Source organism: Schistocerca gregaria, chromosome 1 (genome assembly GCF_023897955.1).
Source record: "Schistocerca gregaria isolate iqSchGreg1 chromosome 1, iqSchGreg1.2, whole genome shotgun sequence".
Lineage (NCBI taxonomy): Eukaryota > Metazoa > Arthropoda > Insecta > Orthoptera > Acrididae > Schistocerca > Schistocerca gregaria.
The window spans coordinates 384,462,921-384,476,107 of NC_064920.1; the positions used below are offsets into that span (position 1 = coordinate 384,462,921).

General features: G+C 39.7%; 1 protein-coding gene across 9 annotated transcripts in view; it reads right to left on the reverse strand.

Moving 5' to 3' along the window:
- LOC126348631 (telomeric repeat-binding factor 2-interacting protein 1-like) overlaps positions 1-13,187 on the reverse strand; it is a 183,681-nt gene that overhangs the window by 113,776 nt on the left and 56,718 nt on the right. For all 9 annotated transcript variants that reach the window (XM_050002375.1, XM_050002374.1, XM_050002371.1 and 6 more), the window contains one exon: positions 3,112-3,224. In XM_050002375.1, coding sequence (XP_049858332.1) covers positions 3,112-3,224 — 113 coding nt within the window. The remainder of the gene's footprint in view (positions 1-3,111; positions 3,225-13,187) is intronic.

Consider the following 13,187-nt stretch of genomic DNA (forward strand, 5'->3'; position numbering starts at 1 on the left):
CAAACCATATCCTTTGCCAGGTTTTCTATCATCATGCTGGGAAATTAGGGACATCCGACCCAACATTCTTCTCACCCATCCTAAAGCAGTATTCCATTGTTGACTTAACCTACACAACACCCTGGTCAATCCCTATGCAATATCCACTCCCATCTCCATGCCATATCACTGTAGAAGAACCAGGTGCAATACCTGCCTGATTTGCCTACCCAGTACATCCTACTACAGCCCTGTTATACATTTATCCTATCTCATCAGAGGCTGGGCCACCTGCAAAAGCAGCCATGTCATATCAGCTCACCAGCAACCACTCCACAGCATTTTATGCAGGCATGATAACCAACGAGCTGTTCACCAGAATGACAGCCACCAAACTGAGGCCAAGAACAGAGTTTATCACCCAGTGGCATAACATGTTGCAGACCACATGTTCCGAGTTCAATAGCTGTTTCATGACCCGTGCCGTCTGGGTCCTTCTTTCCAACACAAAATTTTCTAAACACGTCCTTCACTCCCTCAATCCTCCTGGTCTTAATCCCACCAACCCACTGTCCCCACATCTTCAACCCAACAGTTTCCCCTTCCTTTGTACTGTCACCCCTCCACATCATCTTCATTGTGTGCTACAATAAAATCTCACCGACTCAAGTAACTTTGTTTTGCATTTCTAGCCCATGTATCTGCGACCCCTCCCTCCCACATTCCTACCTGCACACCTGCTGCCTCCCCCCAACCCGTTTGCTACCTGTTTCCAACCTCTCCTCCACCTCATCCCCCCCCTCCCCCATCTCTTTCTCCCTCTAATCACTCCACACAACACAACACAACACAACCCACACCCCTGTCCACCTACAATATTGCAAACTTCGCATTTTGTGTCAAGCTGGCACAGTGGATGTGCGCAGGTGTGTGTGGGCGCGCGCATGCTCATGCCTTTGTGCGTGTGTAGTCTAGGTTGTGAAGGATTTCTTCCAAAAGCTAACTAAGATTTCTTTCTTTTTGTGTGTGTGCCTGTTGAAGATGCAACACTTTTGCTATTTGGCGAGTGCTTTCCTTTACTCCTACATTAATTAAATTTTTGCAGAACTTTCCGCAATATTATTTATCACTGTTGATTAAAGAGGTTGCTGAAGTACCTGTAAGACAATTCATATTCAAATCTCGTCTAAAGTCATGGAAATATCTCCATTTCTGTAAGCACTTTCCAATTGAATAAGTAATAAAGTTTAAGCAAATTGGTAAGAGTCTACAATGTTACTATGTTTTGTGGAGCAAGTTGGGATGGCAACCCAAGGGGTTCTGGCAACAACTGATTCAAATACCGAACACATAGCTTGAATTGTAACAATAAGTAAAAAATAATCATGCTGAATCCTGACATGAATATATCCACATAATACACAATGTATTTGGATAAAACAGGGGTTGTACTTCCCAAAGTGCACAAGGTATTTGCCAAAACAGACAAAAGAATGTTGGTATTAAACAGGCAGCCATAGCCACCATTTGGATTGTTCAGTAACTGTAGATCTATTCCGTGAACATAATTTTTTCTCATGATTTTTAAACAATGTGTTAGCAAATGATTAAACTGCATTCTGTGTAAAAATTTTCCATGCAACTTGCTCTTTCATTTCTTTCCTTTAGTCCAGGTTCCCCTAGTATTTTTTTCTTCTCTCCCTTTTCCTACTATTAAATTCCACTACCCCACCACAATTAAATTTTTGTCCAACTTAACAAACTGAACAATTTCTTTTGTCTCATCATACATTCTTTGAATCTCTTCGTCATCTGAGGAGCTAGTAGGCAAATACAGGATATAAACAATACCCATTTAAAATGTACCAAAATGGTGTAGTGAAAGTTGTGAAGAGCAATTTGATATAAGACACTTGTGGTCAATCAAGCCAGGAAACAATCTCAAATGCCCTACAAAAGCAACCTAAGCTGCAGTGCCTGCCAACAACTTTGTTAAACAATCTCTGTATCAAAAGATTATTTAATATGAAATACATAGGCTGTATTTCTCAAGTGCAGCCATAAATATATGCATCACATGTAACTTTGAGGAGTTTGTTTTTTTTAGTGATGAGAAATTGCAGCTTTTGCACAGTATAACTCTGCAATTGAATTGTATAGGTCAGTTAACTTTTCTTTCTTATGTGTGATGAAATGGCTCACTTAGTAACAGCAAGAAATGCTGCATAGTTATCAAGGATAAGACAGACATGATACCACCACTTTTACAAATGGCCCCATCATTGACTATTATTGTATACAACCTCAGCACTGGTAAAACATAAATGAGCAAAAAAAGAACAACTTGTGAGAGCACTCATGTGCTGCACCAACTGACTTGTAAAGTTTTGTCCTGCATTTCATATTGGTACAATCATTATTAGGCTGCCATACAAGATGAATGGTCAAAGTCAAACTGTCTCAACAGCCAACATAACAATGCTGAGTCTTTTTAGGAAAACTGCAACAATTAAGTTTTGTCCTCTATTTTATATTGGTATGACCATTATCAGACTGCCATACAAGATGAATAGCCACAAACTGTCTCAACGGCCAACATACTGTTGCTGAGTATTTTCAGGAAAACGGCAGTAGTGATTTCAACACTTGTCTCAGCATTTTACTGATTTCAAACTCCTTTTGACACCCTCATTCTTTAAGTCTGGGCAACCAATTTTTCAATAAGTTCAAGAATATGTGCAACATTAATTGATGTAATATTTACATTAAAAAGGGAGCTTTTAATTTCATGAGCAGAATATTTTGTGAGCATCCAACCCAACAACTTTACTCAGCAACACCTAACACACCATGCTCCTCATGAGCGACCTACCTTCCACAACACTTTACGGTTATAAAATTAACATCCCTGTGAAGATAACGGAATTTTTAAGTTGTTTATAATTTTCACAGATTTCCAGCCAAGCCATATGATTTAATTGTCAAGTTTCATATTTTGTCCACACAAACACAATACTTGGAAGAAAATGCTCAAATATGAAAAACAACCATCACCACACATAAACATTTCTGCAGATCTTTAAATCAGTAACAGAATAGCAAAAACATTGTAACATAAAATAAAATACCTACTGTTTCTGGAACTCAAGTCTGTCCGTTACAGACAAAAATGTATACTTTGTAATATTGGGCAACACGTGTTTCAGAAAATGCTTCTTCAGTGACTGCCATGTTCGACCCTGCAGCTGAAAAATAAATGGAAAAATAAAGAGAATAGCTTATATTTCAATTATGTAGAGTGATTTAAGGGTTACTTTTTGACTGAGCTTTCAAATATTTTTTGTTTGCAAAGTAACCAGCTAATCTATACTATTGAGGTTTCTAATCCAACCCCTACACTCACAAAATTACACAAAGCCCCTAAAGGGATCTGTAATATATGTAAATGGGTCAAAGATGTAGGTAATGATAATGGTGTCATTGTTGTTCTTGAGGTTTTTATTGCTCAACACTGTAGTCTTTCATGTTCACACTTAGAAACAATCACATGAGAGTGGTTAAAAAGGATAAAACATCCCAAATGTCTACAAGAATTAATATAAAAACATATCAGTCACTTCATAAAAATTTATGATGAAATAAGTGCAGTTCTACTTTATATAGCAGATACTAAAACACTATAGCAGATTAAGGTGGATGGCCAATCACTCAATTAAATATGGATAGGGCAATCACTCTGCACCTAAAAAAGTCTATGCTTGTGTTACGACAATTTACAAAATTTTACAATACTTGCCCCACATACATCATTTTCATCTAAAATCGGTGCAAATTCACATTTACACTGGCAGTTGCAAACTTGGAAGAATTCATAATGCATTCCATTAAAATATCGCATATCTAACCATGGACGGCATTAATAGGTGGTTTGTCTCACCACAGAGCCAGAAAACAAACACTATGATCAAGCAGTTGGTTTCACAGATCACAGCTGATTGTTAAGGACTTCCATCTACAATTCTGCCTATCAGCACATGACATTCTGAGTCAACAGGAATAGTACACTTTCCAGAAATGTAGTCATGAGAGAAGCTTCCTTGGTCTCAGTGTAAACTTGCTCACATCCCTCAACTCAAAATTCCCTGATACAGAGCAGAATGTCACAGCCTTTCCTTGGTTTGATAGCAAATAATAAATACCTTAGATCATTTTCTCTGCTTGGTACATCAATTGATGAGAACTAAAGTAATTGGAGCAGATGAGAAAACTTGTCCTTCCGTCACACCTCATCAGCTATAGTGCCTCCAGAAGTGCATACAATTCTGATGCTCTGAAAATTTAAAAACTATCTGACAGCAGACATTTTCAGGAAAAAAACTGAGCAGCCACAGGAGTATAATACATCAGAACTGCTTTCTTTTACAAAAAATTTCAACCCTAAGATTATTTTGGATCTCATAAGAAGCTAAGTAAGAGATTTGCTCTAACATTGGCAACACATATCAATATACGTCAAACTCGCACCTAGAAGGTAGCTCTTCACGCAAAACATAAGAGGCATCATTCACTAATCACCATAAAATGCTGTTTCATGGCTGGGTGAGAACTGCATTCTTTGGAGGTGTCTAGCATACAGAACACATTTCATATGCTTAGCATATTAAAAGAGTCCCTTCCATGCTCCTAGGTAAAGACAACAAAAAATACTGAGGCCTACTGAAAGAGTTGCAGAAGCCTATTTGTGAGGTATTTATTTCTAAAAGCTAACTACTCAACAAAATTTAATGTGTTACAAACTCTTCATCGGGGGGGGGGGGGGGGGGGGGGGGGGTCCTTGTTCGTGGCAAAATCTTTGTACAAACTGAACTACGACGCAGTTTGCAGTATTTTGTTAGAAATCGTCTGACAACACAAGAAGAAAAGTGCCAAGAAGGGAAATGTTAACACTGTGTTTTGCTGGAACAACGTGTATATGCAAATCCTACAAATCCACAGAAAAAGGAAGGGAGGGGGGGGGGGGGGGGGGAGTTCGAAAGTGAGATGAACTTGTTTAGTGGACAAGGGAGCCAGCACAGTTAAAGAGAAAAATAGTGTCAGTGTCACACTTGGTGTTAAATTGGTGTCAAAACAGCTAGGGATGAAACGTTAATAAAGTCACCTGATACTCCTGGTGCTCACTGAACTTCACTGCACTAAAATACACTACACCTCACACAGTAACCCAGGTGCTAAAACCAGGTGGATGAACTGGGTGCCAGGCACCAGACTTTGTAGAGCTGCAGTCAAGGGAAGCCGCTAGAGGGAATATAGCTCGGGAAGATGGTGTGGAAGATGCAATAGCATTTTTCTCATTAACCAGACTGCAAAAAACCACAGAAACTGGGTGCGGGTGTGAAATCCTGCTGTCAGTGCAAACTCCGGTAAAATGCACCAGCTGACAATGCGAGCCACATGGCCCCCAGAAAATGTGGCAGTCTGAGCACTATCTATGGCGGCAGTGAGCAGTGAGTGTGCTGAGGAGAGGCAGTGATACTTTGACCGGCAGGCACTTTGATGATTTTCAGTCAGCGCAGACCATTGTCTGCTGCTATAGGTGGAGGCAAATGGAAGGTGTTACCACAGTCTTATCAATCTATCTTAATCAAGTTATACAATAAATTTCTTTTGTTGAAAGTATGTACACCTACATATCTAACTCTCTCCTGAAATACTTACTTACTCCCTGGTCATACCGGACTCGAAAGTCCATTACGCAGCAATGTATTTTCGCCATCTGTCCCTGTCTTGGGCTATTTCTTTCCATTCACATTCAATACCTAGGCTCCTCAAATCAGCTTTCACATTGTCCTCCCATCTACGCCTCGGTCTCCCCACAGGACGTTTTCCTTCTAGGTGCCCTACCAGTACTCTGCGCACTGCCCTGCCCTCATCCATTCGAGCTACCTGACCCACCCATTGCAACCTACGTGATTTAATAATACTGATTATGTCAGGGCTTGAATAGAGTTCGTGAACCTCTTCGTTATGCAGTTTTTGCCACTCTCCGCTAATGTCATCCCTTTTTGCTCCGAAAATATTCCTCAAAATTTTGTTTTCAAATACTTGAAACGGCTTTTAATTTTGCACAGTGAGAGACCAAGTCTCAAACCCATACACATAACTAGTAGAATAATAGTTTTGTATATTCTAATCTTTAAATTCCTAGACAATATCCGTGATGAAAGTAATCTATTCACTGAGAAGTAGCATGCATTTCCTGCCCGTAATCTCTTCTTCAGTTCGGATTCAATCTCATTTCTCGAAGTGATGTCCACGTCTAGATACTTAAATGTGGTCACTTTTTCAAACTGCATGTCTCCAACTCTTAACATTTCCTGATGTACTGCTGTTGGCATTCTAGTAGTAACCAGGTATTTAGTTTTGTCTTCACTTGTCCTTAGACCTACATCTTCACTAGACTTGATTAACGCATTCACTTTTGCTGTTACAGATTCTTTCCTATCGCTAATGACGTTTAGCTCATCTGCAGACCCTAATATCTTAATATTTCCATTTAACTCCACACGATCTGAATTATCTGCTGCCATTTGTACAATATATTCTGGGACTAAATTAAAAACTAGTGGAGACAGGGCATCTCCCTGCTTAAGTCCGTTCTTTATTACAAATTCTTCTGACTCCAATTTCCCCACACGTACTCTACCTTTTGTGTTTTTCAAACTCGCTTCTGTAAGTGTAACATACTTCTTTGGTATTCCAAGTTCCAAGAGAATTCTGTACAATTTTGACTGCAATACTGAATCATATGCTTTTGTAAAATCTATGAAAAGATTATGAAGTGCTTTATTGTGTTCCCATTTCTTTTGCAAAATTTGATGCTGGGTGAATATTTGGCCTATAGTTGATCTGTTCCTCCAAAAGCCGGATTGGTAATCCCCCATAATTTCATCTGCATATGGTGTAAGCCTGCTTAGTAGAATATTCGAGAAAATTTTGGAACATACTGGTATTAGCGATATCCCTCTATAATTACTACAATCCATTTTGTCACCTTTCTTAAAAATTGGGATCAGAATCGACTCCTGCCACTCTTCAGGTGTCATCTCTGAATTCCATACTTTGGTTATCATTTTGTGAACTACTTCCACCAATTTCTGTCCCCCATTTTTAACTAATTCTGCAGTTATGCAATCTGATCCTGATGCTTTATGGTTTTCAATTTGTTGATTGCATCTCTTACTTCCTTTAACGTTGGCACAGGTATTTGGGGTTCTGCTGTATGTATTTCATATGCCTGCCCATTTCCTGATTCCTGGTGTACATTTAATAGATGCTCAAAATACGACCTCCATTTACTTAATATAGCACTGGGGTCTGTCAGTATTCCCCCAGCATCCCCTCGAAGTGCATTTGTCCTAGCCTTGAAGCCCTTCCTTTACCCATTTATGTCTAGGTAAAGTTCCCTAATGTTTTTTGTTTTACTGTTTGTTTCCATTTTTGTAATTTGATTGTTCAAATATTCCCTCTTCTTTGCCCGTAGCCTACGACCAACTTCCCTTCTCAAGTTCAAGAACTCCTCTCATTTTCTATCCAAATCTAATCGCGCTTTTCTCCTTTCCTCTACCAATTTCTTGCATTCCTCATCAAACCACGGTTTCCTCCTGTTCTTCTTCATTGTACCTATTGTGACTTTCGCTGCCTGTTTGATATTATTCCTCACAGTGATCCACTGTTTATTTACGTCCTCGTCTTGATCTTCGTGTGTCCTGAGAGCACCAAACCTATTTGAAATTTCTATCATGTACCTTCTTTTAAAGTTTTCATCATTTAGCTTGTCAGTGTCGAACCTTACAAGTTCTGCATTGTGACACCTTGATGTTGCTGTAGATAGCCGTTGGTGAACTTTGGCAACTGCAAGAAAATGATCAGAATCGCAGTCTGCTCCCTTGAAAGTCCTAACATTTTCTATACTAGTGTGCCATCTCCAATCTACAAGAACATGATCAATTTGGTTTCGGGCGTGTCCATCCGGAGAGACCCAAGTTGCTTTATGAATGTCCTTCCTTTTGAAATATGTGCTCTCAACAATCATGTCTTTTGAAACAGCAAAATTAACCACCCTTGTGCCATTATCATTCGAAATGTTATGCAAACTTTCTTTCCCAATTGTAGGCCGGAATGCTTCCTCCTTCCCTATCTTCGCATTAAAATCCCCCATGATTATTTTTGTATCATACGAGGAGAACTCATCCCACAGTTGATCTAGTTCTTCATAAAAGCCATCTTTAACAACCTCTTCAGTGTCCTCAGTTGGTGCGTGTACACTAATTACTACTAGTATATTCCACCTGCCGGACAACATTATAACTGATAGTCGGTCACTAATGAACCTTATATCTCTAATTGCATGAAGCACTTTTCTCTGTACTGCGAAACTTGTTCCGAAACAGTGAGCTTCCGCACCTCCATAGAAAAATGTATAGTTACCCCTCTTTAAGCTACCCTCCCCCTGCCACCGAGTTTCTTGAATAGCTGTAATGTCTACATCGTATCTATCTAATTCATCTAATAATGTCTGGAATGTTCCTGGCCTGCTCAAACTTTTAACGTTCCACATTCCCAACCTGAAAGTTCCTTTTGGCCTGAATCTCTTCGAAGTAGGTTCCGCCCGGAGATACAAACGGGAACCTAGTTTACCTCCGGAATATTTTACTTCAAAGGGACCCATGCCCATTAATGTTGCTGATTCTTGATGAATAGATTTGATAGTAAGAGAAGAAGAAACAGGGATGGTTCATCACGCTATCGCCTGCCTCTCCTGAAATAGCACTCAACATTTGAAGTCTTTATATAGGCTTTTTTTTAGTTCTGTAATTATGATCACACTTTGTCCTCTTTTCCAGAAAACGGCCAATTTAGCCAATAACAAATGAAGAGAAACAAACAACATCTTCTGAGAGATCTCAGTAAGATATCCTGGAACAAACAACAGACCACCCTCACAGCACAGTTCTGCATTCTGAAAATGTTATCTCTGAAGCTGAGTTTGGCCAACAATTTCGCAATTCATTAATTAGTAAATAGATTTAGAATAAACTAGTTTATTTATTTTTGATATCTCTTATACCTGTCATCTTGTATGCTTGAAATGTAGCTGAACTAATACACTTAATTACAATAAGTATGTGGGGTTTCTTCACTTTATATCATCTGCCAATCCTCAGATGCTAGTAATACGGTGGTGATAACATGAAACTACATCACTGTGATATTGTGCAATCACAACTGACGATGTGTCATACACCTATCACCTTACTAAACTGTGAAATGCCTTTGTTGGAAAAGTGTGTTGTTCCTTCATAACACATGTGCTTGCTAACTGTAGCTGAAAACAGTGTTTCAAATTTTCCAACACTTTATGTTCTTGTTAGTAAAGAGACTGGATGAATTTACACTTATGTGCCATGATATTTTACACTAAATGGATTTAATTGCTCAAAGAGATCATAAGGTTCTAATAGAAGTTGGTGAAAGGATGACCAGTACAAGAGCAAGATGAATATTTTTCTCCATAATACAAAGATGGAACTGATAAAAATGGTCTTTTTTTAATCTTCATACCAGTTCCACAAAAACATTAGAAAAAATGACAAACCGATCTATGGAACAGAATAATTACAATGCCTTTTAAAGTAATGGTGTGTGTTTTGCCCATGTCAATAAACAGAATACCACAGGTCATAATATTCTTTGTTTTGGACAGTTCATAAGGAATCTGCTGCTTCACTGAAGAAATGTGTGGCTAACTACAAACATGAACATACATGTCTTGGAAGTGATCTACATGAAGGACTTCCCAAAACATCTGCGGTTACAGAATGAAAGATTGAAAGAGTGCACAATATAGTCCTGGGTGACCACTAGTTAAAACTGTATGAAACAGTTTACGAAATAGGAACATTAGAGGAAAGAATAGGATACATTTCATGTGAAGATTTAACTATATGGAACTCCTGTGCAACATACATCTCGCATTTTTTGGATGCAGACAAAAGTCAAATATGAAAATGAATTTCTTAGCAATGTTTAGCTCATTAAAAAAATACCACTGATTCTGTGCATTAATCTGTTACTGTAAATGAGATGTGAGTCAACCACGTCATGCCATATATGAAACAGCACACACAGTATTGGGTAGAAACTGGTGGCACTTTAAAAAGAAGAAGTGAAGTCAAATTCATCTGTTGAATACATTATGGTTAATATTCCTGAGATGCAAACTGATTCATCTTACTGACTACGTTCCAGAGGGCCAGACAATAACAAGTAAATAGATACAAGTATTCTGAATAGACTGGTTTGTAAGGAAGTAATCTTTCATCAGAATAAAATGACCCTACCCCACGTTTGTTGAGACTGGATAGAACCATGTGATTTAAACCACACATTGTTGGAACATTTACCCTATTTATCAAATTTGACAGAATCCAATGTCCACCAATTCTCGAATCTAAGGCAATTTGCAGCTATCAGTATTGGTACACTATGAGTGAAAACTTCAATTTGAATGTCCTCAGTGCCCTGGAACTGGTACAATTTTATTTCACACAGTTAGCACGCAAATTGTGGACCTGTGCTGTGCCTATGTGCCAACTATCGGTCATCTGCAGCTGAACAGTGGCCTGTTCACAATTTCTGACCACAGTAATTTAACTTTGGCATCAGACTATACACCGAGGTGATAAAAGTCATAAGATACCTCCTTCGGCTCAGCACAGTGCAGCAACTCGACAAGGCATGGATTCGACAAGTTGTTGGTAGCCCCTGCAGAAATATTGAGTCATGTTGCCTCTATAGCCATCCATAACTGTGAAAGTACTGACGGTACAGGATGTTGTGCACGAACTGACCTCTCGATTATGTCCCTTAAATGTTCATGGGATTCATGTTAGGCTATCTGGTTGGCCAAATCATTCACTTGAACTGCCCACAATGTTCTTCAAACAAATCACAAACAATTATGGCCTGGTGACTTGACATCATTGTTTGGGAACCTGAAGGCCATGAATGGCTGCAAATATCTCACAGCAACTGAACATAATCATTTCCAGTCAATGACTGGTTCAACTGCAACAGAGGAGCCAGTCCATTCCGTGTAAATACAGCCCACACCATTATGAAGACACCACCAAGCTTGCACAGTGCCTTGTTGACAACCTGGGTCCACTCCTTAGTGGGGTCTGCGGCACACTCAAACCCTACCCTACCATCAGTTCTAACAAAATGACTCATCTAACCAGGTCACAGTTTTCAGCCGTCTAAAGTCCAACCGATATGGTCATGAGTGCAGGGGAGGCACTGCAGGTGATGTCACACTGTTAGCAAAGGCACTCGCAAAGGTCATCTGATGCCACAGCCCATTTGATGCCAACTTTTACCATAGGGTCCTAATGGACACTTTCATAATACATCTCACAATGATATCTGAGGTTATTTCATGCAGTGTTGCTCATCTGTTAGCATTGACAACTCTACACAAACGCCACTGCTCTCGGTCATAAGTGAACGCCATTGGCCAATGCATTGTCCGTGGTCACAGGTAAGATCTGAAATTTTGTATTCTCGGCACACTCTTGACACTGTAGATCTTGAAATATTGGATTCTCAAATTATTTCCGAAGTAGAATATCCCTGCGTCTAGCTCCAAGTACGATTTGTCATTCAAAGTGTGTTAATTCCTGTCATGCAGCCTTAATAATGTGGGAAATCTTTTTCACGTCAGTCATCAGAAAAATGACAGCTCTGCCAACACACTGCACATTTCTACTTTGTGTACACAACTTACTGTCGTCTGTATATGTGCATACTGTCATCCCATGACTTTTGCACCTCAGTGTAATAGTTGACACAATCAAAAGTCATACAAAATAGCAAATGGTAATAATTTCTCATTTAATGATCCTACCATGTCTTTTGTTATAGGCAAGTGTAGTATGTTAGGTTTATGGTCTTTTCCAAATCCAAACTGTTTATAGTTGAAAAGTTTGCCTATTCTATGTGTTTATGAATTCTATGGTACATGGAAATCTTTTTTTAAATTGCAGATTATAATGAGAAGGGAGATATTTTTTACTATTGTTTTACCGCCTTTTGTGTAAAGGGATCTGATAACAGGTTACTTACGGCTATCTGGGAAACTAAGTTGAAGCCCCGAGAGCCATTCTTGCGAAACACAGGGGTGATGGAGACCACTGTTGAGCCCGGGAAAGTAGGCTGTATTCGACCATCACCAGCCAGACATAAAGTCATTGCCTCAAACGATCAGTAATAATCATTCGAGCTTCCAAGCCTTCCCCAGAATCACATTGGAATACAGCATATACAAGGCCGAATCTGCAATATGCTGCTACCATTCACCAAGGTGACTTCCAGCTTCAAAACTGCTACCTGTCTGGTCTGCTGTACTCGGTCATTGTTAGCCACCAACCTTGCAACCACTCATGAGAAAACTCAAAAACGTCTATCTCTGCCTTAATGAGCTGAACTGATGTTGTTTGGTGCACCATCCTCCCGTTGCAGTAAATGGAAGGCATGCTAACCGCTACTGCACCCAATTAGTACCTGTAAACAGTCATCAACATCTCTGGATTTCCTTGGTGGAAAGGCCGAACTGTTGGTCATCTCCATACTGTGCAGAGCTGCTGAGATATTACCCGAGCATTCTCCTTCAATGTCCATGAGACTGCACTGGTAATAAGCATTCGCTGACCTGGGCAGGAACACCTGCTGTACGTGTTATGCCGGCTGCCAGTGAACCAGCGGCCCACTTGACACCACATTTATGGGAATGAACACTGCCAGGGTGAAGGTCTCTGAAGACCGCGGAGACAGTGTCAACACGTTCCAAGGCCATGCACTGCATTGCCAAGGGACTGGGCGCTGACACATACAAGAAGACATGATTTTAAACTTTAAAGCAATAAATTATCATTCTGCTAATGTTACATCATCAGCGGTCAGTGTGCCGACCAGCCTTCTCTACTGCACACCACATTCTGTCACATCAACAACAGTTAAAAAGCCACAACACAGCCCCCTACACTACTACTGTGTAAATGGAAAATAAGAAAAATTTCATTATTTGCTACCCTTGCTGATCAAGCAGTTTTGGTGGCCATCAGTGTAGCTATCAACTTATCACGGAGCTT